The 27529-nt window shown below is 38.5% G+C and overlaps 1 protein-coding gene across 3 annotated transcripts in view; it reads right to left on the minus strand.

Moving 5' to 3' along the window:
* Positions 1-27516, minus strand: part of SMAD2 (SMAD family member 2) — an 84039-nt gene extending 56523 nt beyond the window's left edge. Inside the window, exons 1-3 of one of the 3 annotated variants that reach the window (XM_053912456.2) lie at positions 27178-27516; positions 26761-26843; positions 154-442 (exon numbers count right to left, since the gene is read on the minus strand). In XM_053912456.2, coding sequence (XP_053768431.1) covers positions 154-389 — 236 coding nt within the window. In that variant the 5' untranslated portion in view covers positions 390-442; positions 26761-26843; positions 27178-27516. Of the gene's footprint in view, positions 1-153; positions 443-26760; positions 26844-27122 lie in introns of all 3 variants that reach the window. The other 2 variants (XM_053912457.2, XM_053912458.2) reach the window with 2 other exon arrangements.
* Positions 27517-27529: the final 13 nt, after the last annotated feature.

A 27529-nucleotide genomic window follows, 5' to 3' on the forward strand; every position in this document is an offset into this window, starting at 1 on the left:
ATTAATGCAATAGGCTAAAAACAGCTATACTATTTTAATAATCAATATTTACAGGTGACTTGAAAGTGACCAAATTTCAGTAACTTTCCTCCGGATTCCTTTAAGCAGTTTTCAGCGGGATGACCATCAAGCTGCCGATCTCACAACACTTACCTTGGGATGGTGACACATTTAGTATTACAATTTTGAGTGGTGATGGCTTTCTCAAGCTCATCTAATCGTCCTGTTTTCTTTAGCTTCTTCACCAAACTTTTAACTGCCTTCTCACACCACTTTTCTTCCTGTCCATTCTGCTCTCCTCCACCTGCTCCTCCAGATCCACCAGCTGACTTCTTCCACCCCAGCAGTCTCTTCACAACTGGTGGAGTGAATGGCAGGATGGACGACATGTTCTTGCCAGAGGCAGCAATCCACACTAAGAAAATATCCTCCTTTATCTAACCTAGAAAAGACGCGGAAAAGGGAATTTAGGGGCTAGCTAACTTTGAAATCAAGAAATCATTTCAACATGGCATCAAAAGCAAATTACAAAATGAGACAGAAGTTCAAATTATTACTTTTACAACAGACTTTCAGAAGTTCTCTTCTTCACCCATGAAATATCTTTACTAATTTAAACAAATTGTGGAAATAAATCCTTCTCCAAAAAAGACGACATTATAAGTGGGTAAATATAGTAATTTTGCAAGTAAAATCTTTATCAAAACTGGAGCAGTTTATCACTATCAAGACTATTTTAACTTTTACCAGTGTCAATAATATTTTCACCAAAAGAAAAGCTTTTCTCACTTTGTAGAACTTCAATCTAATTATCAAGACACTTCAAAAGCCCACTCCCCCCAAATTTTAAACTTTCATAACTGATTGGTATCATAAAACAAAATCTAAAGTCATAAGAAGAAAAAAGGAATCAAGTGTGAAGTAAATAACAAGAATACAGAAACAAAGGTAAATAGAGTCTTTAGAGAATAGGTTTGGTTCACTTTTACATCCCTTGCAAAGATTTTCAATTAAGCTTTTAATTTAATTATATCTTTTAAAAATATATTTTAATTATTACCTAAGTAATGTGCATAGTTAGTATCGTCAAATATAGTTGCTCTTCTTACACCAAGATACAATTCTTTAAAACTTTAAACTTGTATTTAATTTGCTATTTATAACTCAGTACAGTGGACTCCCCCCACCCCACCCCCATCTTCAACACCACTTTCCAGGGTTTCAGTTATCCACAGTCAGCTGCAGCCCATAACGATCCGATGCAAGATGCCAGAAATAAACAATTCATAGGTTTAAATTGTGTGCCATTCTCAGTGGCGGGATGGAATCTATCACTGTCCCACTCCATCCTGCCCCGTATGTGAATCATCCCTTTCTCCAGCATATCCATCACGTGTACTCTCCCTACCTGGAAGTCACTTAACTACTGTCTCAGTTATTAGAGTGCTTACCAGAAAGAGAAAGACTACATTCACATATCTTATATTGTAATAAATGTTCTATTTTATTACTAGTTATTGTTGTTAATCTTTTACTGTGTCTAATTAATAAATTAAACTTTATCACAGTATGTATTACAGAAAAAAAAAAAACAAAAAAAAAACCCCAGCATATACAGAGTTCAGTACTACCCGTGGTTTCAGGCATCCACTGGGAGGTCTTGGAATATATTTCCCATGGATAAGAAGGGACCTACTATGACAGGCTTATAATAGTAACCTTTGAAATATCAAGTTTAGGTATTACCTATTAACTTCTCTGTGGAGAATGAGGATTTAAACCACAACCACTCACTTTCCTCCAACCTTAAAGATAGGTAACTCCCAGCTGCAGTTCTCGTACCTGATGAGCTTAGCAGTAAACTACTAATCATGCTTCCCTTTTTGTGCAACTCTTTCTTTTCCCCAGAGTTAATTATCTTAGTTTTTTAATTTGCTTGGTTTCTATGCACCTACCACAAATTCTTCCCACACTCTCCACAAGCCCCTCAATTAAATTTTAATGTTGATGACTGCAATCTCAAAATGAGAGACAAAATCATTTACCACTTGAGGCCAGAACTGGAGAGTTAAGATTTGGGAGGAAGCCCTGGCCAGGGTATGCAGTTGGGTGGAGCACTGTCCCATACACCAAAAGGTTGCACGTTCAACTCCCAGTCGGGGCACATACCTAGGTTGAGGGTTCAATCTCCAGTCAGGGCACAGACAGGAGGCAACTGATTGATGTTTCTCTCTCCCTCGCCCCCCTTTCCTCTCTCTTTCAAATCAATATATATCCTCGAGTGAGGATTAAAAAAATTTTTTTTGAGATAAAAAATATTCAGAAATCTAGCTCTGAGAAATACTACAGAAAGTAAACTAGAGTTAAATAGATTTTATCAGGATTTACCAGACCATACATTAAAAAGTATTCCATGAGAGGAGTTACACTTCTAATCAGGCTGTAGAAAGTCACAATAAACCATCACTTTCACCCTAATAATCACAGAAAGCCAGATAAGCTACAAAATCACGGTTTTTCTGAACCCATCAGAGAGTTAAGGATGTAAAGTAACCTAAGTGGAACTTTCAGAAAGTGTTGAGCCTTAATAGAAGAGAGGCCTGGAGTTGCCAAGGAGGAATAATCCAACCATAGATGAGTGTAAGGAGAAACCACACTAACTTTAATCATTTTAACAGCAACTTGTAGGCAGGCTGACAAGACACTAGAATGCCAAAGATTTCACAGAGCAAACCTGTACTACACCAGTACTCATTCCCACAGGTCTTCTTCACCAAATGCTTGCCAAAATATGTCAAAGGTTGGAGGACTGAGCTGAAAAGCTGAGATACGCTAAGAAGCTTACAGTCTCCCTCAAATGCAATAAATCTGTCCTCTGATAGGGGGAGAGGGGAGGGATGAGAAGAGGGGCAGCATGGGCAGGAAGGGTAAAAAAATATCACTCCAAAAACCACCAAACACTCAGCTGCCAAGGGCTGAGGTCGGACAGGAGAGTTGAGAGAAACACTTCCATCCAGATACTCTACCAAGGCTGGGGTAGAGAAGGTTTGCTGGCAGAAAACCCTGCAAAGTATTACTACTGGTAGAGAGGTTAGCAAACGAGGCAGAAAAAAGAACTCCAGAATGACCAAGGAATAGACAGCTGGGCCGTAAAGCAAAGAGATCACCCACTGGTGAGAAAGCTGATGGCTCAGATATAAAGCACAAAGAATAACTGAAATTATAACCAGACAATAATCTTGAAGAAAGTAGAGTCCTAATCCTGCTCTCAAAACCCTCACACTAAATCAAACTAAAGTTGCACCAAAGCCCAGAACTAGCTCAACTATTCACCTTACTGACTCGGCCCCACTGTAACGGACTAATGTAAGAAATGATGACCCATTTTCTGGAACTAAGTAACATTTAGTTCAATCTGTACTGTACATACTGTACATTTTTATACAAATGTCCAGCATCCAATCAAAAACTGTAAGACAGGAAGTAGCAAACCATAGTCAAAAGATGAAATTATTAATATAATCAGATCAGAGAAGGCCCAGATGTTGAAATTACCAGACATATACTTTAAAAATAACTATGATAAAAACACTAAAAGATCTGATGGGAGAGAGACAGCATGCATAATGAAACAAGAGAACTTCATCACAGATATTGAAGCTATAAAAGAACAACACAGGGAAATGTTAGACATAAAAAATACAGTACCAGAAATTAAAGATTTTTAGATGGATTTAATAACAGACAGAAATGAGCGGTGAATTTGAAGAAAAGCTCAATTAAAGTACCTAAATTGAAATACAAAGAGAAAAAAGTATGGAGATAAACCCCAAAACATGCAAGACCAAATGTCAACTTGGAGTTTAACTGAAGTCCTAGGAGGAGATGAAAGAGAGAATGAGGTAGAAGAAATAATGGCTGATAGCTTTCCAAAAATGATGGCCCATATCAACCCACAGATGCAAAGGAAAAATACTCAGTAAACCTACTGAGTATTAAAGAGTAAAGACAAAAAGTGAGTGCCAGCTATGATGACACTAGAATCCCTGGAAGACCAGACAGAAGGGGAATCTTCACTCATTCACAAAGGATCTTCTAAGGGCCTCAACTGAGTTCTCTTGAAAAAGACTGACCTGGGGCAGGAGATGGAAGAGAGCTTACACTCTCCCTAGTGGCATCTCATACAAAACAAACGCCTTCAACCAGAAGGGAAAATGCAGGAAAGCCTCTTATGCCCAAGGAAAGATCCCCTGCCTCAAAGGGAAGAGTAGAGCAAAAACTATATGCTTGGGGGGCGGGGGGAGGGCACAACCTTCTTGCCCACTTACCACAAAACAAGCTTTCTCCATTAACAATAAGCAGTCTACAGCTAGAAGGCAGGAAACATTGCCATCACCAGTCCCAGACCAAGATAAAAGATACACTGGTGCCCAGGACTGAGTAAAAGGAAAAGCTATCTGATGTTGAAACAGGAGCAAGAAACTGGCTTGGGCACAAGATCCTAAAATACAAAAAGGTCTGCTACTACTAGATGCAAAAATCCTTAACAAAATGTTAGCAAAGCACATCCAGGAACATATACAGAAATTGTAATACATCATCACCAAGTGGGTTTATCCCAAGGGGCAAGCACCTCATTTGCAGTATGAAGGAAAATATCCTCATGATTCTTGTGATGTCAAAAGCATTTGTCAATGTTTATGTAATATCCTTGGTTAAAAATTTTCAGCAAACAACAAATAGAAAAGAGAAAGTTGTTCTTCAATCTGATAATGAACACCTGTGAAAAACCTTGAACAGTGACATGGTGAAGAAAGATTGAATCCCCTTCCCTTATGATGTGGAAATAAGACAAGGATGTCCACCGTCACTCCTATTCAATAATGTACTGGATGATCTTAGCCAGCACACTAAGGCAAGAGAAATAAAAAGCGTAAAGACTAGAAAAAAAAAAAGTGAAGTGTGCTCTAGTGATTTCACTGTCTTCATGGAAGACTGCATGGGATCTCCAAAATACTAGTAAAACTAGTAAGTGAATGTAGAGCAAAGTTTGAAGATAGAAGGTCAACATATAAAAATTAAGTGTATTTCTTCAGACAAGAAAAGAATGGAAATGAAATTTAAATACCAGTTAAGATTGCAACAACAAAAAATCTACAGATCTACAGAAATATATTCAAAACCTCTGCACTAAGGATTGTAAAACATTGCTAAGAGAAGTTAGAGAAAACTGAAATGAACATATTCATAGACTACAAGACTCAATATTGTTTAAATGTCCATTCTTCCTGGTTTGATACATAAAATTCAGTGTAATCCCTATCCAAATTCCAGCAGGACTTAAAAAATAAATTGATATGCTAATGCTAAAATTCCTATGGATACTTAAAAAAAAAATCTAAACTAACCAAACCAATCATGAAAAAGGATATTAGAGGGTTTATACCATCTTATTTCAAGACTTACTAAAATGCCTAAGTAATCAAGAGTATAGAGTGGGCACATGAAAAATAAATAGATAGGGAAAACAGAAGAGAGTCCAGAAATAGACCCCTGCATATATAGTCAATCCATTTTTCACCAAAGCACCAAGCCAATCTACTTTTCGACAAAACGGAAAATCATGATAACAAGCCTCACCCATTATCTTATACCATCCTAAATGGGAAAGCAGAATCTTAAGCTCTTAGTGGAAAACACAAAAAGACGCCATTTAAAAAAATGAGTACGCAAGTCACAGACTGGAGAAAAGTATTTTATATATATCTATGTATATGTATGTACGTATATCTGCTGAAAAAGGACTAGTACCTAGAATATATAAAGAACTTGCAAGTGAAAGAAAAGCGTGAACTCAATTTTTTTTAAAAATAGGTAAAAGACAATTACAGGCATTTCATGAAAGGGGATACAGGAATGGCCCTTAGGAGGTGTTTAATGTCAATGATCTTCAGGAAAATGCAAATTAAAACCACAACGGAATACTATTTCACACCATCTATAATGGTTTAAAAATAACTTCACACCACCAAATGTGAGGTGGGAGTATATTAGTTTCTTATTGCTGCCTTTACAAATTATCACAAACTCAGTGCTTTAAAACAACACAGGTTTACCTAAATGAGTTTCAATGAATTAAAGAAAGTCAAGGTATTCTCAGGACTTGAAGGGCCTGAGGGGAGAATTCATTTCCTTACCTTGTTCAGTTTGTAATCCTCCTGTATTCCTTGGCTTGTACCCCACTTCTCACCACCTTCAAAGCACACAGTTCCAATCTCTGCTTCCACCGTCATCCTGCCTTCTCCTTCTATAGTCAAATCTCTCTCTCCCACCTCACCTTTTGTGATTACATTTAGGGCCCACCCAGATGTTCCATGATAATTTCCACATCTCCAGATCCTTAACTTACATATGCAGCCTACCGCATGTTGATGTGCATGTAAAATGGTACAGCGCCTCTGAAAAACTGCCAACTTCCTGAAGTTAAGCTTATATCTACGCTTATCATGACAATTTCACTCCTAGGTGTATTTTCAAGAATGAAAATTTATGTCCACAAAAAGACTTGTACAAGAATATTCATAGCAGCAATATTCTATATAGCTAAAACAGCCCTAATATCAAGAAAATGAAAAGCCAACCACCACGGCATAGTCATACAAAGGAATACTGCCTGGGAACAAAAACGAGTGAGCTACTTACACACTTCACAACATGGATCAATCTCCAAAACATCATGGTGGCAAAAGACACACAAAAATATATACTGATTCCACTTACGACTGACTTCCAACAACAGAGAAAATGAATCTAGTAATTAAGTCAAAATGTTTGTCCCAGGAAAGGAAAGAAGACACATACAGAAATGCTAGGTCAGCTGTGGCTGCTGTGGCTCAGTAGATTGAAAACCAAAGGATCACTGGTTCAATTCCCAGGCAGGGCACATGACTGGGTCGCAGCCCAGGTGCCCAGTAGGGGGTGCACAGGAGGCAACCACACATTGATGTTTCTGTCCCTGTCTTTCTTGCTCCCTTCCCCTCTGTCTAAAAATAAATAAATAAAATCTTTAAAAAAAATGCTAGGTCAAAGGCACAAAGTACCTTTCTGAGGTTATAAAATTGTTTTCTTTCTTGTTATGAGAAGTAGTTATACGTGAGTACACACACATAAAACGGACAGAACTGAACATTTAAAGTTTGGCCATTTTATCAAATGTAAATTATAATTTAAAAAAAAAACCCACAGTATCACAACGAATACATTAAGTTGTTCCATGATAAACAAAGTTAAATGGATTCCTTTATTTAAGAACTTCTCAAACCTTCAAAATGCCAATGAATACTATACATTTCAGAAGGGAGGAGGCTGCAATGTACCAAAGATGTAAGCCTAGGGGTGTCCTGCAGGTAGCCTCTGCAGGCACATTTAGGCAAACATGGGGGAACAGGGCCTGGGGGCCTAGGGGACTGTGGGACTGTGGGTAATTGTTTTACTTGACATTCAATCCCATCACAAACTTACATGGGGTACTGGTGGTAAGGCTGCTGTACTAGAGCTATGCATTCACTAAAGAAAGAAATGTAAGTGTAATTCTCAAAAAAAAGACTTAATTTTGAGAGAACCATTCTCAAAAATCGTCTTCCAAGTGAAGATACTTAGGCCTTGATCTAGTTTGCTAGAAAATAATGGCCACAATCTAATTATAATTATATTCATTTCCCTCAAAAGGTAAATACAATTAAGGAATCCTCAACCTCAATTCAGGAGACTGCCCCAAGAGTCTTCCAGAAAAGGCCATATAGTATGCCAAATTTCATAAATTTATTTGGCCACAGAAGCCCTTTCCCGGGGACATCACAGGGAACACCACGTAACAATGCTGCCTGGACCCTTGAGAGCCCAGCTGTGGTTCAGACACTGGAAGTTTGAAAGGGGCTGACAAGCAGGACTACGTGACTTTCTTTAGCAGTGCAGGAGAAACGATGGCAAAGAAAGGTCTGCTCAGAGTCAGGGGCAAGGAACAACAATGACAACTTGACAGCAGCACTGCTGTCTATAGTGTAGACTAGAATACACATAGAAAAGCATTGTAGTGTACAATAAAACTACAACCTGACAAAATAAAGCAACCCACAAAACTCACCAAACACATGTAACAACCAGCCAAAGCAGACGTTTACGACTACCATGCAGCAAAAGGTGTACGTGGCTACCTTTGGCCTCTGCTGAACTACTCTGCCACAAAGCACGCTATGGGAACCAGCTATATAGACAACACCACGGGATGCAGTCTCAACCCAGCAGAGAAGACGCTTATTAATTCAACCTTCTGAAGGGAGAGGTAGCACCACAGTGACACCAGAGCGGAAGTATGCAGAGCAAAAGAATACACCAGACATTAAGTTCATTTTTTAGAGACAAGAAAATGTTTTGAACACGGTCATTTAAGAAAGTAATGTGGTAGGAGATAGAGACGATGAAGACCAGATTGAAAAGCTGAAAGAAGTTAGGGCATTTAATGATAGGACTATTACTTCATTTATTTTAGAGAAAATTCACATTGTTCCTGAGCAACTGGATGTGGACAGTTTAGGGAAATGGAAGATTCAAAGGTAACTGCTGCTAACTCTGTAACTGAGCAGCATGCATACCACACTCATCACTATTTGGAACACAGAAGGAAGAGCAAATCTGAAGGCTACGGTTACAGTGTCAGCATTATATATGCCTTTATATACGTAGCCATGTTCATCATGTGACCAGGGAGCAGACGCTCAGAAGAGAGGGTCGTCAGCGCACGAAGAAGAGTGTGTTCCCATGCAAGGCAGAGACGATGAGTCCTGCAAGAAAGGAAGAGCATCCAGTCTCTAGGCTTGGTTCCTAAAGATTCTCCAGGTCCTGCTCCAGCCCCACAACTTGAACAAAACTCTAAATTACATGAAGGATCCCTGTTCCTTGAGAAAAACTTACATGACAAGCACAATATAAGAATCACCTATCTAAAAGTGTCTGTATCTTTGACTCAACTGATCCATTCAAGAGAAGTCAGCCTAAGAAAATGAATAAAAATTAAAACTGTATAGTCAGCAAAAATGAAAGGGATTTCCAGTGTTACGAAGAATCTGAGTTAATGGGTTCTCTGTACCACTTGTGTTAAGAGACTGTCTCTTAGGAGTTCAGATGTATTCTTGGGGATCTACCTTTTCTATAAAACCTTTTAAATTACTTTTTTCTTTACAGAAATGAAGTTTAAAACTAGTCTCAGTCACTTGAATGACCTCATGACCTAGTACTGCCACATGATCTCAGTGTCCCATGTCGTAGAACAGCAGTTATGACTTTGGAACTGTGATCACTTAAAGGTGTCAGCCCTAAATTATGTTTAGTAACCACAGTTGACTGACAGCTAACTATTTCTGGAGAATTTTTAAATTATGCAATAAAGTAATATTTTTTAGTAATGCTGATAATACATTTCAATCAGCTGAGCAAAACTCTAAATTACATGGAGGATCCCTTAGATATTTGAAATATCTAAGGGATATTTCAAACTATTTAGCCAATAGTTTTGAAATGTAAACAGACTGAATTTAGGTTTTCACAAGGAATCAATGTCAATGTGTTCTAAGTTGAAGACAAAATGAACTAAGAAAGTAAGCAAACTAAATTTATGACCAAGCTGTTATTGGAATGTGAATGAGTCATTTACAGAATATACCGATTTCCTTCAATAGTGTAGCAGCAAGCTCTGTACTGAAGCTAGAATTTTTCTCAACATCTGCAAGAATTGGAAGTCCATATACTAATTCTGTTCCTAGTTCCAGCAATATGTGATATTTATATAATGCAGGTTTCAATAGAATAGGAAGACTTTATCTTTACAGTCTAGTAAAAAAGCTCATCAAGAGATACCTTAGTAAAACTGGCATAAGATTACTCACTGGAAAGTTTCAGTTAAGAGGTCTGATTAGCCTGAACTAGCCAATAAAACATTCAAGTTACTAATAATTGTGTAACAGTTTTACCATAGCATTCTCTGTTTTATTAAACAGTTCATATTCTTTGCAAAGTCATCAATCCTTTGCTTACTGTTTTTATTCCGATATAAACCCTATCACTGAATACGTATTCCAAAAAATCTCCAAATCTTTAGAATGTTTATTTTCTTACATATTTTAGCATACACAAATTTGTATTTTAATCTAAAATATTTTATGATACAACTTAGCTTCTTTTTAAGGAAACCCTTTTCTGCCCCCAAATACAGCAGGAAACATTTACTGAATGCTAACTCCATGACATATTAGTACAAGAGACAGGTAGGCATTAACTCATTTGATTCTCACCAGAACCCAGGCGGGTAGGTACTACTAACTACAAATGAGGAATCTGAGGCATGAAGCAGTACCCTGATGTTATAAAAATATTCCCCACTATGTATTCTTGTAGACATTGTAGTTTTGCTTTTCACATTTAGGTTTCCAACATATCAGAAATTTGTCTTTATTTAAGGGGTGAGATAGCAATCTAAACATCTCCTGTAAGGATAGACTATTTTATCAGCACCATAAAATAGCTGATCTTTTCTTTAATAATTCATAATGCCACTGCTGCCACAGATCAAACCCCTATAAATAAATATCTGATTGGGGGCTTTATATTCTGTTCATTGGTGTACTTGTTGATACCAACACCAATACCAAAGAATTTTAGTTATTATTGCTTCTCTTAAGTGTTGATATCTGCAGAGTGAATCCCTCTCTTTCTTTACAATTTTATGTTGCTTATTTTAAGTTTAGCTTGTCAAGTTCCACCAATACAGGGTTTTGATTGAAATGTGGTTAATTTATATTAACGTGAAGAACTAATATATTTATGATATTGACTATTCCTATTTACGAAAATGAGATGTTTCTGCCTATAATGGACTTAATATCCGTCAATAAGTTATACCATTCTCTGCATAAAGGTCTTACATGTCTTGTTAAATTTACTTATTTCTCCAGGTATCTTGGGTTTTATTGTGAATTGAAATGTTTATTAAAAAAAAATTAAAGTACTTCAGTCCTCCAGCTCTGTCAACTCTTAGCATTTTGCTGTATTTAATCGAATATAAAAAAAATAAGACATGGTATAGATAGATATAGCTAAAATCCCCTATGTGTACCTTTGTGATCCCATTCCCCTCCCTCTTGCTTCTCAGAGATAATCAATATCCTAATTCCATGGTCATTTAACAGTTTGTTACATATTTTATCCATACAATAAAGTTTTGTACATTTTAGAAATTTATGTGAAATTCTAATACTTTCATGCCACTTGTCTGTTTCACTATTTTAACCTCCCACACTGTTATATGTGTAATCCCCGACTCTAGTTTACCCAGTTTAGCCACCACATGGCACTCCTTTGCGTGGCTCTACCGTAGTTCCCTGTCCCGTCTCTTTGATGACTCCGTAGGCTGTCTCTAATTTTCCTCCCTTATGTGCTGCCGTAAGTAGTTTGGTATATATCTTCTTATATATAGGAGAGCGCTTCAAGGTCAGAAATTTTCAAATTTCTTGATCAAAATGGAAGCAAGCCCTACAGTGAGAAATATATTTTACATTGCAACCTAATACATACACACACACTCTCTCACTCTTAATTAAAACATTTTATCATATGTTATACTTTACTATTTCTCTAACTTTTGAGGGTCATCAACCACATTAGTGAACATGAAATCGATTTAGTTGATCCTGAGAAATATTTTTTTAAAAGAAAAAGCAGAAATGACAAATGCAAAGTTAAGAATAAAACTGAGAAAAAACAGAATACAGTAGAAAAGTAGAACACAACTTAGTTCAAATATTTTAAGTCAGTTTTTGTTACATGTAAAATACATTTTCCACCATGGGTCCGTCGAAAATGTTTAAAGGCACTGCCTTAGGACAGATACTAAGGAGCGGAAATGCCGCCTAGAACACACACATACTCAATACTAAGTAATGTCAGCATGGCTATACCAACTGTCATTCCCACAGAGGAACTAGCAATTCCTATCTCCCCCAGTATCACCAACATTTAACATAATTTGGTCCTTCAAATTTTTACCGAAAGAGTGGGTACCACAATGGTGGCTAGTGATGTTCCTCACTTCCCTAACTACTAAGAAGTTCAAGAATACTTTGTTTATGGACTTGTTTATAATACTTTGTTTATAAACATGGAAAGTCCATAAACATGGATTCCATCCCTTTAAATCATTTGTTCACCTTCACCATCTTTTTCTTAATTCACACGATTTATTTATTTATATGTCAAATACACATGCCACCGTGTATCTTCACCCAGAAAGTGACTTTAATGTGCTCTAATTTATCAATTTAAATTTGAGCACATCAATTTAAAATCTTGTATGATGTATGCATTTGTACCTTCTTCATTCTTCCACATGCTGTCCTCTTTTAAAAATCATAAAGTCTGAAGTTCTGCCTTTCATACCTGCAATTTATTTTTGTGTATGGTGTGAGGCAGGTGGCCTCACCCCCCCAGCAAAGATTACAAAGTACAAAGTACAAAGTACAGCACCACAAACTCAATCTTCACCCTCACAGATTACAGTGCCACTTGTGTTTCTGGGCTTTCCCCCCCCACTTCCATTAGTCTACATCCAAGGCAAATATCATGGTTTAACCGCTAAAGCTACATAACATGTCTTGGTACCTGGTAAAGTGAATTATCTAGGATTTTAATGGGAATGACACTAAGTTTGTAAGCCAGTGAAGGAAAACTGACAGACTTAGGATACTGTGTCTTCTAGTCATAAATACAAGTACATGTTCTTATAATCTGAATAATGGGTGTTGTATTTTCTCCATTAAGGTCCTACACGTTTTTATTTTATTTTTTCCTAGGAATTTTGTAACTTGTGTTCGCCTATTAACTTGTGGGTTTTTTTAATTTAAATGTTGTTTGTTGTTGGTATACAGAATACACATGCTCTGGTTTTATATATATTAACTTTTTTATCAACTTCACTGAAGCATAACTTACATATAGTAAAATGCACAGACGTTAAGTATATAATTTGGTGAGTACTAATAAATGCACACATCCGCCTATCCATCGTCCCAGTGACAACAGAACAATTCCATAGTCCCTTGTGTCCCTCTTGGGCAATCTCCTCTCCTCACCCCAGATAATTACTGATAGGACGTCTAGCAAAGTAATTTTACCTGTTCTAGAAACTCATGTAATTGGAATGATACTATATGTACTTTTCTGGGCTTGTTTCTTTTTTTTTTTTTTTTAACCAACGCCCTCTTATATTTCTAGTTTCTAAGAATTCATGTTAAGAACAAATACTGGATTTTATTATCTTTTCCCCTTTGCCCGGCTGGGGTTTTCACATGGGCATGTTTTTGGTTTTTTACTTAACTTTATTTTGGCAAAAGTATAAATTTTTAAATTATAATCTAGTCAAGATACCATATGGCTTTTTCCCCTTTGATATGTTAATGTGATAAACCTCATTTATGGGTTTTCTAACATTTAATCATTTTTACATTCTTGAGGCAATAACCCTAATTAATCATGGTATTTTGTTTTCAGAAATACTAACATTTTACCTAAAATTTTTATTGCTGTTTGAGATGTGGTCTATACATTTCCCTTGTCATAATACACTTGTCCCGTTGAAGGTATGAAAATTACAGTAGACTTGCAAAATGATTTTTTGGTTTTTTTCCTATACCATTGTGTATTAAGATTGGAATTACTGATTCCTCATGTTTTGTGAAACTTGCCCATCTGAGGTTTTCATTTGAGTTTTGTTTTTGGGGTTTTGGATTTTTACTCAGTTTTATCTCGGTGTAGGGAGATTTCTAATTATGAACTTAAAGTTTTTAAATTACAATCTACTCGTTTCTTTCTTCTTTTTTTTTTAATCTTCACCTGCAGACGTGTTTATTGATTTCTGAGAGAAAAGAAGGGAAGGAAACATCCCTGCCTCAAACCAGGGACTGAGCCCACAAGCTTTTGGTGTAAGAAACGACGTTCCAACCAACTGAGCCCCGAGGGCCAGGGCAACTTTCTTATTCTTAGGCCGATTTCGTTAACTGATTTTGCTAGAAATTGTCTATTCCACATTTTTAAAATTTGAAGTCAAAAAGCTGTTTGTTCAACAGTGTTCTTAGTTTCAAAATCTCCGTTTGTCTGTAGTCAAAGCCCTTCTTCATTTCTAACACATCTATACCTTCTCTTTCTCCTCTATCAACCTTGGCAAACTTAGTTTTTTCAACTTAGCAGTTTTGCTTTAGTTGCTCCAATTATAAATATGTATTTTTCATTAATGTTTCTGAACTTTATTTCCCTCCTTTTTCTAACTCATTACATTGTATATTAGCCTATTGATTTTTATTTAATTCTTTACTAATAAACATTTAAGGATCTAAAATTTCCCAGATAGGCAAATGAGCTTTTGCTGTAGCCCAGCTTTGACAGGTAGTATTTTTATCATTCTATTCTAAATAAACACTTCTCTAATTTTTATGAGTTGTTCTTCATGTCATAAATTCAGAAATAATCTTTTCACTATACCCCTTCCCATTTGGGAGCTGTTGCTACCCTCCTGATGTTTCTAATTAATTGCACTAGGGTCCAAGATCTGATTTGTAAGATATTAATTTTTAGGGAATTTGTTAACATTTTCTTTGAAGTCTAGTATAAAAACAATTCTTGTAAAATTCCATGTGTACTTAAAAAGAATACATATTCTGTAATTGCTGCATCCTTGTTAACTGCAACTTCCAATCCTTTAAAACCTTATACGAGTATTTTTATCTACATTTTCTTAAATTATTGAGAGGTGTGTTAAAACTGCTATGATTATACAGTTGTCAATTTGTCCTTGTAATTCTGCCAATTTTACCATGTAGATTGCTACAGAATGAATATTTGTGCCACCACTCCCCCCAAACCCACATTGAAACTCAATCCACAATGTGATGGTATCTGGAGGTGGGGCCATTGTAAGTGATTAGGTCAAGAATGGAGCCCTCAATGAATGGGATTAGTGCCTTTATATAAGAAACCCCAGGGAGTTCCCTCACCGTTTATGAGATTACAACCAAAAGACAGATGTCTATGACTAGGATACAGGCCATCACCAGATGCCAAATCTGCTGGCATCTTGAACTTGAACTTCCCAGCCTTCAGAACTGTGAGAAGTAATTTATTGTTTTGTAAGACAACCAGTCTATAGAATTGTTATAGCAGCCCAAATGGACTATGACACAGATTATGCCTAGTATGTATCTTTATTCATTCCTTTACTTTGAAATTATGTCATCATCCTTTTAGGTGTGTCTATTGATAAAAAGTATTTTGTTGGAATTTATCAAAAGTTTTCAGTCTCGGCAGCAGCGAAAATGGTGGTTCTTTGGGAAGGCAGGAGAGAAGCCTATGAAGCAGCAGTGAGCTGGAGCCCCCAGAGCAACAGCGGGGAGAGTTCCAGTCACAGCGCTGAGAAGCGATCCACTGAAGCAGCTGCCAACAAAGCCTACAGAGATCTCCAAGCCTGGGTTTGCCACAGGCAGTCAGACGACAAGGAAAGCCGCAGCCACATCCGTCCGAGCTGGATCAAGTAAACCTGAAGAAACCATTCCAACTGTTGCTCCAAACACCCTTTCACCAGCAGCAGCTTTTAGTGAAGATAAAGATCCAGAGGAAATGCCTCCAGAAGCAAAGATGAGGATGAAGAATACTGGAACGGATACACCAACATGAGCAGGGGCAAACTCCTCTAATGAAGGAAAGCATGGGTTTTCTAATAACCAGAAGCTATGGGAGGGAAACCTAAAATCTCATCTTGGCAGTGTCCATGACCCAGACCGTTCAATGATGTGCTTAGAAACTGCAGTGTGAGGCAGGTGTAAAGTTAAAAGAATTGTTTCCTTTCTAAAGAATGGTGTGAGAGTATCTTTGGAGCTGCCTTTTTCCCCCCTTAAGATTGAGTGGTACACTAATAAGTGGGAGTTTATAATTTATGTTTTATATACAGATTTTAAGACATTTGCTAATTTTGTACTTTCATGTGATTAGTTTCCAAAGGTTACTGATAATTTTTTTTAAATCACAAATGGTACAAAAAAAATTTTTATTCTAACCAGCAAGCTTAATCTGAAGTTATGTATTAGGTTTATGGAGATATTTATTTTCTATCAACTCATTTTGTGTTCTGTAGTTCCCATGCATTTATTTTTCTCCTTTCCTGCTTCTATTGAAATGATCAAATTTTCATTTCTACTCCTTCATCCCTACTGACCTGGAGTTATACTCTTTCAAAGGGTTACCTTTGGGAAGAGTTTTAATGAGAAACTTTAATCAGTGGGTTACAGGTGAAGACAGCAATGTATTAAAAACCAAAATAAATGAATTTACAAAGAAAACACATTATCACAAGGACAGGGAGAAGAGTAAGGAGGAAATGGGCAAAATTTTGATAACTAGAAAATGGATGGCTGAGTAGTAACTGTGAACTAAGAGAGATGACTATTAATTCTAGTCTAGCTGCAGGGAAAATGTCCTGATTTATATGGCAGAATCCTTAAAAGGACAAGTAACAGCTCTGGTCATAGCAAAAACTGAGAGGGGAAGAAGATGAAATAGGCAGGGTTGGGGGACTGGGTAAGAGGTATCTGAGAAGCACTTACATTATTGGATGGGTAACTGCCCCTCTCCCAAGGACTAACTGTTTATCCCTAGAAGAGGGTAAACAGTCTCCCTAGACTAGGAGATGGCTTGCATACCAACAGGAAAAGCAAGGACTAAATGAACATGAGCATAAATGCAGACTCTCCATCCCTTCCCGCACCGGGTTCTGGCTCCCAAAATACTAGCAGCGAGAGCTAGACCTTTACCCATTTAGTCAGACTGAGACTCCCTCCTCTCTGGGGTACCTGACCAACCCAAAAGGAAAAATGTACAAATACTAATAATGAGAGTTTACCAACAAACAGCCCACTCAGATCTCTCTACTGTGAAACTGAAAGGAGACAAGCCTCACCCACATGCTTAGTTTCCCATCAGCTTGTTAGACCCCTACCTTCTTAACCAAGTATTACTTTGACTATCTGGGGGGGGGGGGAAGGAGGGCAAACAAAAAAAAAATGCAACTTCAAGAAATGTGAGACTATACAGAGAAAGAAAACATTGTAAAAACCATCAATATGCACAGAGAAATAAGAGAAGATATAGTCACCCCGAAGCAAGAGCAGAATGCTGAACAAAGGGAACACTGATTAAGAGCTCTCGAATAGCTGGACAGCTCACGATAGCAGAAATGGGGGTGGGAGTGGGGGGAGGGATCAACAGAAGAGTTGGAAGACAAAATAAAAGGAACTCTCTCAGAAGGTAGAAAAGAAAGATGAAAAACAGTAATGTGAAGAAAATTGGATGACCACTCAGGAGGTTCAATGTCCAAACAGAACTTGCAAAGAGACATTAGAAATAATGAAGGGGGTAATCAAAGAAAACAAGAATATCCCCTGCACTGAAAGATGGGAGTTTCCAGATTGGAAGGGCCCATCAGGACCCCAGGATAATGGATGAAAACACACAGACATCAAGGTCAGTGGCTGTGAAACTTCAGAATGCTGAGGACCAAGAAAGCGGCTAAAGTCTCCAGGGAGAAAAAACAGGTCATGTAGCAAAGAATCAGAACCCCTTTAGTTTTCTCAACATGTAAGTGAAATCAATACAGCAATGCCTTCATAATTCTGAAAATTAAAAAAAAATTATTTCCAACCCAGAATTCTATTACCCAATCAGGATAGAACAAAGGTATTATTTTTAGATGAATAATGTAATATAACCAAATATTTATTCCACACTCTCAAAAAAAGTCCTGAGGAATATATTTCATCAAAAGCAGGGAATGCACAATAAGAGTAGGAGAGTTAAGAAGGAGAGAAGAAACCCTGTAAGATGATGGTGAAGGGGATCCCAGGTTGACTGCTCTGTACTAGGTGTAGAAGCAACCAGTGCCAATAGGAGCAAGGTTCAAAACCATGGAGCCAAGACTGAGCCCAGGTTTCTCCCTGAAGTTAACTGCCATCGTAGTTAGCCATCGTAATTAGTGAAAGCATAACTTTCACTGACAGGGCCAACGACGACCACAGAAAAGTTGAGAGTAAATAATAACACAACATCCTAGCCAGAGATTTCTGTTCCCACAGATTACAAAGCAAAAGAGAAAAAAATAACCCTGCCTGAGTAGAGGAATTCTCCTATCTTAATACATGCTTATATATGCACGAATATATTTCTCTAGACCAGGGCTGTCCAACAGAAAGAGGAGGCAAACCACATATGTAATTATAAATTTTCCATTAGTCACATCAAAAAAGTAGAATAAAATATAAGGAAAATTAATTATTTCAACAATTTTATTAATTTACCCCAATATATACAAATTTATATTCTATTTTTTGGACTAAGTATTATAAATTTAGTGTACATTTTATACCTGCAGCCCATCTTAATTTGGACTAGCTACATTTCAAGTGTTCAATAGCCATCTGTAGCTAGTGGCTAGAAGCTAGTAGTAATAGTGGTTACACTTCTGGAAAGTAGACCAGGGTAGCAGGACAATGATCTAAAGGAGACTTACTTTTCATTATTTACTAATTTGTTCCTTTTGAATTTTGTACCACATGCATGTATTACCTATTCAAAAAATGCATGAATACATTCCCTAAAATATATACACGAAAGTAAATACCTGTTGACCTACTTCCAGAATTCTATCTCACATGTACATACAATGATGTATAAACAGTTATTTGCTGCAGCATTGTTTTTAATACCACAAGCATGGAAATAACCTGAGTCCATCAACAGAAGACTGATGAAATATATTACAGACAACCACACAAAAGGATACTGTGCAACTAAAAGAAAACATAAAAAGACACTCATGTATAAACACGGAACAATCTACAAGATGCATTAGTAAGTAAAATACATGACCACTTGTACTAAAAGCTAATATACGCACAAAGGTGCTCATATATGCATAAAATCTCTGGAATAATTCACAAAACCTAGTAATGCTACTTGCCTTTGAAAAGGCAACTGGGTGGCAAGGGACAGGCTGACAAAGCGACTTTCAACATATAGTCTTTGAACCTTTTGAGTTTCACATTAATATATAGCTGTGTTTAAAAAAAAAAAAAAGGCCCACTTTCTACATCTAGCTGGTATCTTGCTTTTTATTGACCCTCCTTGGCCTTCATGTAATATTTAAAGTCCACCTATACAGTCTAGTATTTTTCTAGTTCCTCCATTGAGAGATGTGAGGCTTTTTTCCTCCAGAGGCCACAGATGTTTCAGTGACATCCGAACAGCGTGTGTATATATTTTTAAGCATACAGTTCCCAGAGTTTTATCTCACTTCCCAGAATGACATCACAACCCCATCATCCCCTGCTACTAGATTCTTTATCTACTAAATTCCCCACGGCCAGCTTTTCCTTAACACTGACTGACTTTCCTGAGTTTCTGGTTATTGAGGACTTTCCCTCTGTATATCAACCATACAGAAGAGAAAACATGTCTGACATTTAATCCAACAGGTATAGCTGGAGAAAAGAGCCTAATCATCTGTGTCTGTTCTAGCATGTCTGTGTGATTTTAAGAGATCTAGACAGAGTAAATATCAGCAAAGGCTGAAGAAAGGAGTACAACTGAGAAAAAACCTCTAAACTTGGCAGTTCAGAATTCACTGATGACTTCTGCAAGGGCAGTGGGAAGGGGAATATGAAAAAGAGCAGCAAAAAAACATTTCACAAAGTTCAAGTCTAGAACAAAGGAAGTGATTAAATATAGAAAGCAAATGTACTATAATTTCAAATAGGTTCAAACTGCAAATACAAAATATTTCCAAATACCTATATGAAGTTTTAGTTCAGGAGAAAATCGTTAGATATTGCAACATAAAACACCTGAAATGTGAGGGTTCTGCCTCCATAAAGAACACTGAAGGTCCCGCCAAAAATAGTATAAAATCATTGTTAGATTTTTTTTTTTTTTTTTTTTTGGCAATCCACAAGGTAGAGAAAAAAGCAGATTACTTATGACCTGGATTTTTACAACTTCTTTAGTCAAAAAAATCGGTAAAACAGAAAATATTAAAAAAATAATTAAAAAACTATATTAAAAATCATTAAAAAAAAACCAGACTTCTCCATTCTCACTGTAACTATGCTTTTTCCAAAGTTGTAAGCTAGTAAGGAAAAACACTGCCAATTGGAACTCTTAAGTTGGCCCCATGGAGAACGATGGGTAATGTGCCTTTTAAACAAAAGCAACTAGAAAACATTCATGTGTTCAATTTTGTGAACTGCTGAACCTAATGTTGGAGCTTGAATTTAACCCTGAAAGTAATCTTAGTTCAGTGAAAGCCACATTATATAGGGGCTGCTGTGGAAGGAGATTAATTACCTGTTCTTTACTTGAGTTATATTCCTTTTACATTTTCTGAATAGAACCTACAGTTCTAAAATCAGCTCGTAAACATAAACTTAACATACTGGTTATCACCCCCAGATTATGAAAAAGCATCCATTTATCAGTAGACTACCCAGGTCCAGACTGGAATCAGCACAAACATTCAGTACTCCATCTGCCCTTCAAATTCCCGGGTCTGTCTTGACCCTCTGCTGAGCAGCAGCTCACACCCAGGTCAGATGCATACAATGCAATCAAAACAAAGTCAAATCAAAACATACAATGCAATCAAAACACACTGTCCAAAAGAGCCTTCTACTAGATTAAAATTAATTAAAGTTAAATTTAAGATTCATTCCCTCCGTCACAGGTGCCGTATTTCAACTGCTAAACAGTCACATTTGGCCACTGGCTACCGTATCGGACAGCACAGGTCTACAGCAAACATTTTCCCCTGAGATCTATTATTCCTCTGTGGAGCTTCGCAGGCTTCCTAGGGGTAAGAATGACAGGAAAACTAAGCAGGCAGGGTCAGCACCCATCCATTCTCCCTGCATTTTGAGATTCTGCCTGTTGTTTCCTTCTGTTTTTTTACGAGCTTTATCACTGCCATTGTGTGCATAGGTGGGTGTTGCGTGTGTATACATGCGCACATGGTTTAAGTTTGAAAACTAGTGATTTAGAGCAGAAATGGTCAATGCACAGACCTCAGGCCAAAGCTGGACCCTCCTCATACTTAAAACAATTTAGTTTTTAAAGTTTAATTGGCCAATTTACATGAACTATATAGCCTAACCACCTGTCTATAAAGTAAAACTTGGGGGGGGGAAAACTTGGTCTAAACTTGGAAAATTTGCATTCACTGCCACAGATAGAGCATCTTTAAAAAAAAAGTTTCCATAGTTCATTCAAATCAAGGGAGAAAGCTCACTGGCGAAGCTTCCACTGCACCATTTATCAGGAGTTCATTCTGTGAACTTTGCAAATCACATTCACCGCCCCACACTGTAATAATGAAGGATGTGATTAAGAAGGAGCGTTTCCTTAATATTCACAATACCTTAACCATTATCTAAAGAATTTCTGGAAGAAGCTGAAGCAGCATATGAGAATTTACTTCAAACACAGGCAATTTACAAGAGCACAGATTTACAACGCTACTTCCTCAGATCAACTGTTTTTTGAATTAAAAATGCGAACTTCCAGTAGCTCCCTGAAGGTTATTCTTCCTTACTGAGTACACCCAACATGAAACTACACCCTCCCCCCCCAAACGGGATGGGAGACAGGGGTAGGGCAGTGTACATTATTCAATGAAATGCAGCTTTTCCAGTGCAAACTGGACATGAGTACTGAGTGGACTGCAACTGAAACCTACACTTACTTTCCACTGCTCTAGTCTTGAGGCCAAAGTAATTCCAGTGTTTGAAAAATTGCAGAATTACCTGGAAGAATTAATGAGAATTTTGTAGGAAACAGTTTAGTAAGAATGAATCATTTTAGGATTTGTTTTCTTACGAGGACAAACCTAAACACAGATTAATTTACTGAACACCTATCAAATCAGTGTAGGCCCACTACATCTAAAAAGAACCCCCGGGCTAAAGGAGAACCACTCACATCCTGGAATGTAAGCTTAAGTCACAGAATTACCCAAATATTTCTGGCTATCTGACCAAACCAGAGGCAGCGTCTAAATCTACCTGGCTTGGCAAAATACTTTCCGTACGTGAAATTATGAAATTGCAGCTAACAGCTATCCTTGAGATATATATCCAGAATCACTATCGAAATATGTCCTAGCTGAATACATCACAATTATACAAATCTAAAAATGGTAAAAATTACAAAAGACGAGCAATAAGCCTCTGCACATTTTTAAAGGAAAAAAAACTTGGTAACTTTTATACTACTGGTTTAAAAAAATCTTGTTTTTTTAAAAATCGTCAAGGCTATTATTATGTCACCAGTTAGTATTTGATCAAGTTGGTAATTTAGAAAGTGACTCTGAGGTAGGAAGAAAGAGAATCCAAAAAATTTATTACAGTTAACATTGGGTAGAAGCCCTCAACAGATTAGCTGAGTGTCTACATTAGTTTGGCCCCAGAAATCTCGAACATACTCTGTCTCAAAGACTGAGTGAAAGTTTTAGAAAGACTTAACTCTGAAGAAAACGTGTGATACGGGGGGTGCTAGGCCATTTAGATCACCCTCCTCTACTACTAGAGCTTAGCACGAAGGGCGTTTCAGTCTGTATTCGTGGCGCAATGAATGGCAAACCAAATGAAAAACATCTTGGTCCAGCAGGTACTGTAGTTTTCCTCTGAAACAAATTATTCCATATAGCACAATGTTCTACTTTTTGAGAACATTTGTTAATCGTCCTGAATGGCAATCTAAAGTATATTATATAGACTGCTGCACTCTTAAAAAGATTTCCGCAAACATGAGTTAAGCTAATTGATGAACATTCAATACTACTTTCAGGTCTGGTCCTGCACTGAATGGTCCCAGACACGCTGGATAGGCTTTGAGTTATTTGTTTTGTGTCTTGCAGATGACCTCTGCCAGGTTGTCATCTGTTTTTTCTTACAACAACAGTGAGTGGGAAACAGTTCCCCACCTTCCCACCTCCACTTTAACCTCCCACATTACTCCCAACCTACTTGTTTCTAATCCATTGTGGACTAGAAGCCAGATAACTTTCTTGCGAGAAACACCTGAAGTAAATGCCAACAGGTTCTGAATAAAGGTCTCAATGGCTCTCCTATGACTAAAGCTGTAAGGTACATGGACTTGGACAATGAGTTCCCCAGGCCTTCTTTGCTTAGTGTCTGCTTCTCAAACGCTTTTTATAACAGGTCAAAGATAAGAGTGTAGACAAATCATTTGGATTAGAAAGAAAACAACTGAAACCCACAAGCAGAAGAGAACGAGAGATCATCTGGGAGGACCCTTATGTCTGAGGCAATGTTCTAGGCATTTTAATCACGATCATTTAATCCTTATAATAAACTTAAGTGTTAGGCGTTATCTCAATTTTCAGTCAAAAACAAAACAAGGCTCAGAAATTAAGTAATTTGCCCAATATAGTAACTGAGAAACCACTACTAGCTTAGCTCTCTCTCCAAAAGCCACAGCCTTTCTACTACATGATATTGCAACCCAATCCTTATTCTTGGTTTAGCTAACTGGTTTTACACTTTATATCTGATGCTTTTTTTGGAACCTAACCGATTCAAGTTTGCTTTCTTCTCCTAACCAGTTTCTATAACTAAAGAACGGATAAACAAACTAAGGCCAAATTAAGCTTAGCTCTGCAAGAGTTCATCTGCTCAGGAACAATGTGTGTGTGAAGACAGGCCATATCTTCAGTTTGTAAGGACTGTGCAAAAATGGTGGTGAGTTCCCACTCCCCATACACTGACAGTTCCCAGTGACACTGTGAGTTAACACTTGACATCCCTCGTGCTGCCCTCTACATTATGGAAAGCAATGCAGGCATATTTTAGAAATTGGCTCAGTAATGCATTACATGCTCCCTCAATTTGCAGTAACATGATTTTTTTACTCTAAACACTGGAGGACAGGGCAGGAGATGGGAGGAGCTTCTACTTCTCTAATCCCATTAAGGGACAGGGGTATACTTGTTCCCTGTTAGATACCTAATTGCCTAGTACAGGGTCTGACACACATCAAAGACTTTTATTTGTTGTGTAAATTAATAACTCACACTTATTGAACACGTGCAAGTTATCTGTTGAATAAACGTATGACCTCTCCTAAATTGGTTCTGAAATCCTTCACATTTTCTGACATACCCTTGCAATGCTCAGTGGAAAACATCTTTCCTCTTACAAAAACTAACAGCTTAAAAATGGCTCTTCTACTCCCATCTTGAGACCCAAGGAATCTAAGACATGCATGCCCCTCTCTATCTTCTAAAAATGACTCTTGTCCCAAGAATATGAATAAACCTCCATCTGCCAGAATGCACTAAATACAGCTTTTATGTACATTACAAATACACCTGTATAAAAAAAGTGCTACAAATGAGGCCTTTGGAGTCCTAAAATATAAAACCAGCAGAATCAAAACCAAACAAGAATAAGAAAAACATTCAGACCTTTATAAAAACCACAACTGAAAATATTTGCAAAAGGTAAAAATTCAATAGGTCTGTGATCAGCAGCTTATACAGCTAAAGTGTTTTTCACTCACATGTCTTCTCCCAAAGTAACAAGATTACAGCAACATAATTCTAACATTTACAAAATGAATAGGAAAAGGAGGCCTTTTGCCATTCTTGTAGTAGAAACAACTTTTGTTTCAATTAAAGAGATTTCTGCTGAAATATACAAAACCATCCCCAAATTCCTACTTCAGAGTTAAAACACATACCAAGCCTGACAAGCCACAAACAACAGGAAATTACCCTGCACAGTTTCTTACAAGACTATTATTTCACTAACCTTACAGCCTGTGTAGAAATTTGACCACTTCTGACTAGGTACAGATAAGTTACAACCTTGAAAAATCTAACTTTTGTTGAACATGTACAATGTTAAATCACTTTAGAGGGTATAGCATATAAAAACAAGCTCTTAAGAATAATTCCTTATTAAAACAAGCCCAGAAATTACTATTTCCAATCACTTACATTAATTACTTTCAAGTCAACTAATTGTAACATTAAGGGTGTAAGTGGGTACTCACCTTAAAAATGCCCACAAGACTTGAACTATTCTTATTTTCTACCACAAATAATTTTATGGCAAAACTAAGGAACTTTAATTTTAAAATCGGTGTTACTTTCTAAATTGAATATAAATGTCTGCTAAATGATTTTTTCGGGGAGAAAATTCTATGTATATCCTGTATGGTTTTCTTTTTGTTTTTTTCCTGTATGCTTTTCTTAAGGCAAATAAAAAAAATCCTCTAACTGTGGGATACACTTACGAGTCCATTTTACATTATTTCCCCAATCTCTATGTTACAGTTGCTTATTTATTTATTCACATTAAAACTCCTCAAACTCCTAAAACTGGCTTACATTTCCATGTGAGAAACATTTTTTAAAGCAGGTGACATGTAGAATAACAAATGCATTTGCAGAATAACAGCCAATTTATTATCTTATTAGGCTCAAGTATGACATCCTTACAATCAGTGATACATGTTCAATTCATATGAAATCAGAAGAGAGGAAATGAAAACAAACTAAGATTACAGAATCATTCAGAAATAAAATTAATTCAAATTTCAAGGATCATTTTTGAAAAGGTGAAATTATCCCAAGGAAGTCTGCATGATCACTAACAATTACTTTACATGTGTCATTTAAAAGTTTAAAACACCAAAATTTAGGATATTTCAAACTGTAACAAGCAAAATATGACAGAAAATGCTACTTCCAAATTCGTTTTAACCTGGAGATTTTTTTTAAATAAAGGTTTAGTTGACAACAAACCGGTAGTATTTAGCTATTTAAAGGGTCAAAAGGAAGAAATAACAAAACCAACCGAGGAATTGTTTTTCCTTTGTTTAGGATCAATAGGAAACCATTAACCACATAAGGATTAAGTAAGTAAAAGACAAAAGTACCCAATCCAAGGACAGTATCCCCGGAGAGAAAACAATTAAAGCTGCAAGTTTGAAAACCAAGTTTGAAATACGTGAAATCAATTAGCGTGCTCTCTAAAGGCGTGTGATAAAACCTAATAGGCTCCACTCAGAGCAACTTTAACAAGTGAGTAGAGAAGGATCTCAACAGAGTAACAGCCGTATACATGTTTGTGTGAGAGTGCACACAAGCACTTCAGAACTCCAAGGATATAATGGTTAACAAAGGTTACAGGACCAAAAGTGAAGGGGGGGGGGGACTAAAAAAAAAAAAAGTGGAAGCCAAGTATCGCATGCTCCTAACACGGTTTCCCAACCACTCCCGCAAGAGCTCTCTCCCTCCGGCTTTGAAAATCAGAATTACAAACTTACCAACTGTGTTTGAGACAGAGGGGAAGGGCTGCAGCGAACCCCCAGGCCAGGTGGCAGGCACTCCGGTTGCCGACCCCTTCCCTTCGGCCAGCCCAGCCCCCTGTTCTCGTACCCCGAGGGCCGGGCGCACCGCTCCCCGGACCTCGCCACACCCCAGCCACCAGCCCCCAGCCCCCAGCCCCGGTGGCCAAGAGGCGCGGCGAGCCTCACTGACCAGAGCCCAGCACAAACACACCCCTAGCCCCCAGGGCCCGCCGGGCGCCGCGGTTTTACCTGGACCAAGGCTCCGGGTCCGCCCCGCCTGAGCCGGGGGTCCGGGACCTTTTGTTCCTTCCTCTTCCGAATGGGATGAGGGGCTGGGAGGGGAGAGGGGAATGGGCGATTGGAGGCGGAACTGAAAACACTCTGGCGGCCGCCCGGCCTCCCGCCCCGCCTCCTCCAAGATAGTGCCCGGCCCCGCGGCCCCAGCGCACGAGGAGGGGGCGCGGGCCGGGCCGCCGCCCGCGGGAAGGAGGGGGTGGGGACGCGCGTCCCGCCGCCACCGCCCCTCCTCCTCTCAGGCGCGCGCCCGCATCCCCCCCACCCCCGGGCCGCCCGGACGGCCGAGCTCTCCCCCGCCGCGCCCGCCGGCCCACCTCCGCTTCCGCCCTGCGCCCTCCGCCGCCGGCCGCAGCGGCGCGGCGCACCCACCTCTGGGCGGCTCGCTCGGAGATCACTAGCTGCTGGCTAGGAGCTGCTCCTCCGATGCCGCGGCCGCGCTGTAGACCCGCCTCCCACCCCGGACCGCGAGCCCCGCCGATTCGCCGGCGCAGCCCCGGAGCTGGCACCCTGCCGCCCGCTGATTGGCGCCCCCGGCCGCCCGTTAGGGCGCGAGGCACGCCGGCCGAGCGCAGCGCTCGGCGCGCACGGAAGAGGGACGAGCGGAGGAGGGAAAGAAGGAGGCCGAGCGCCCGGGAAGGGCCGGGGCGCGAGCGGGGCTTCGAGAGTGGCGGCCACTACCTCCCCACCTCCTTTCCCTCTGGCCCGCCCTGCCCTCTCAGCA

Source organism: Desmodus rotundus, chromosome 10 (assembly GCF_022682495.2).
Source record: "Desmodus rotundus isolate HL8 chromosome 10, HLdesRot8A.1, whole genome shotgun sequence".
NCBI lineage: Eukaryota > Metazoa > Chordata > Mammalia > Chiroptera > Phyllostomidae > Desmodus > Desmodus rotundus.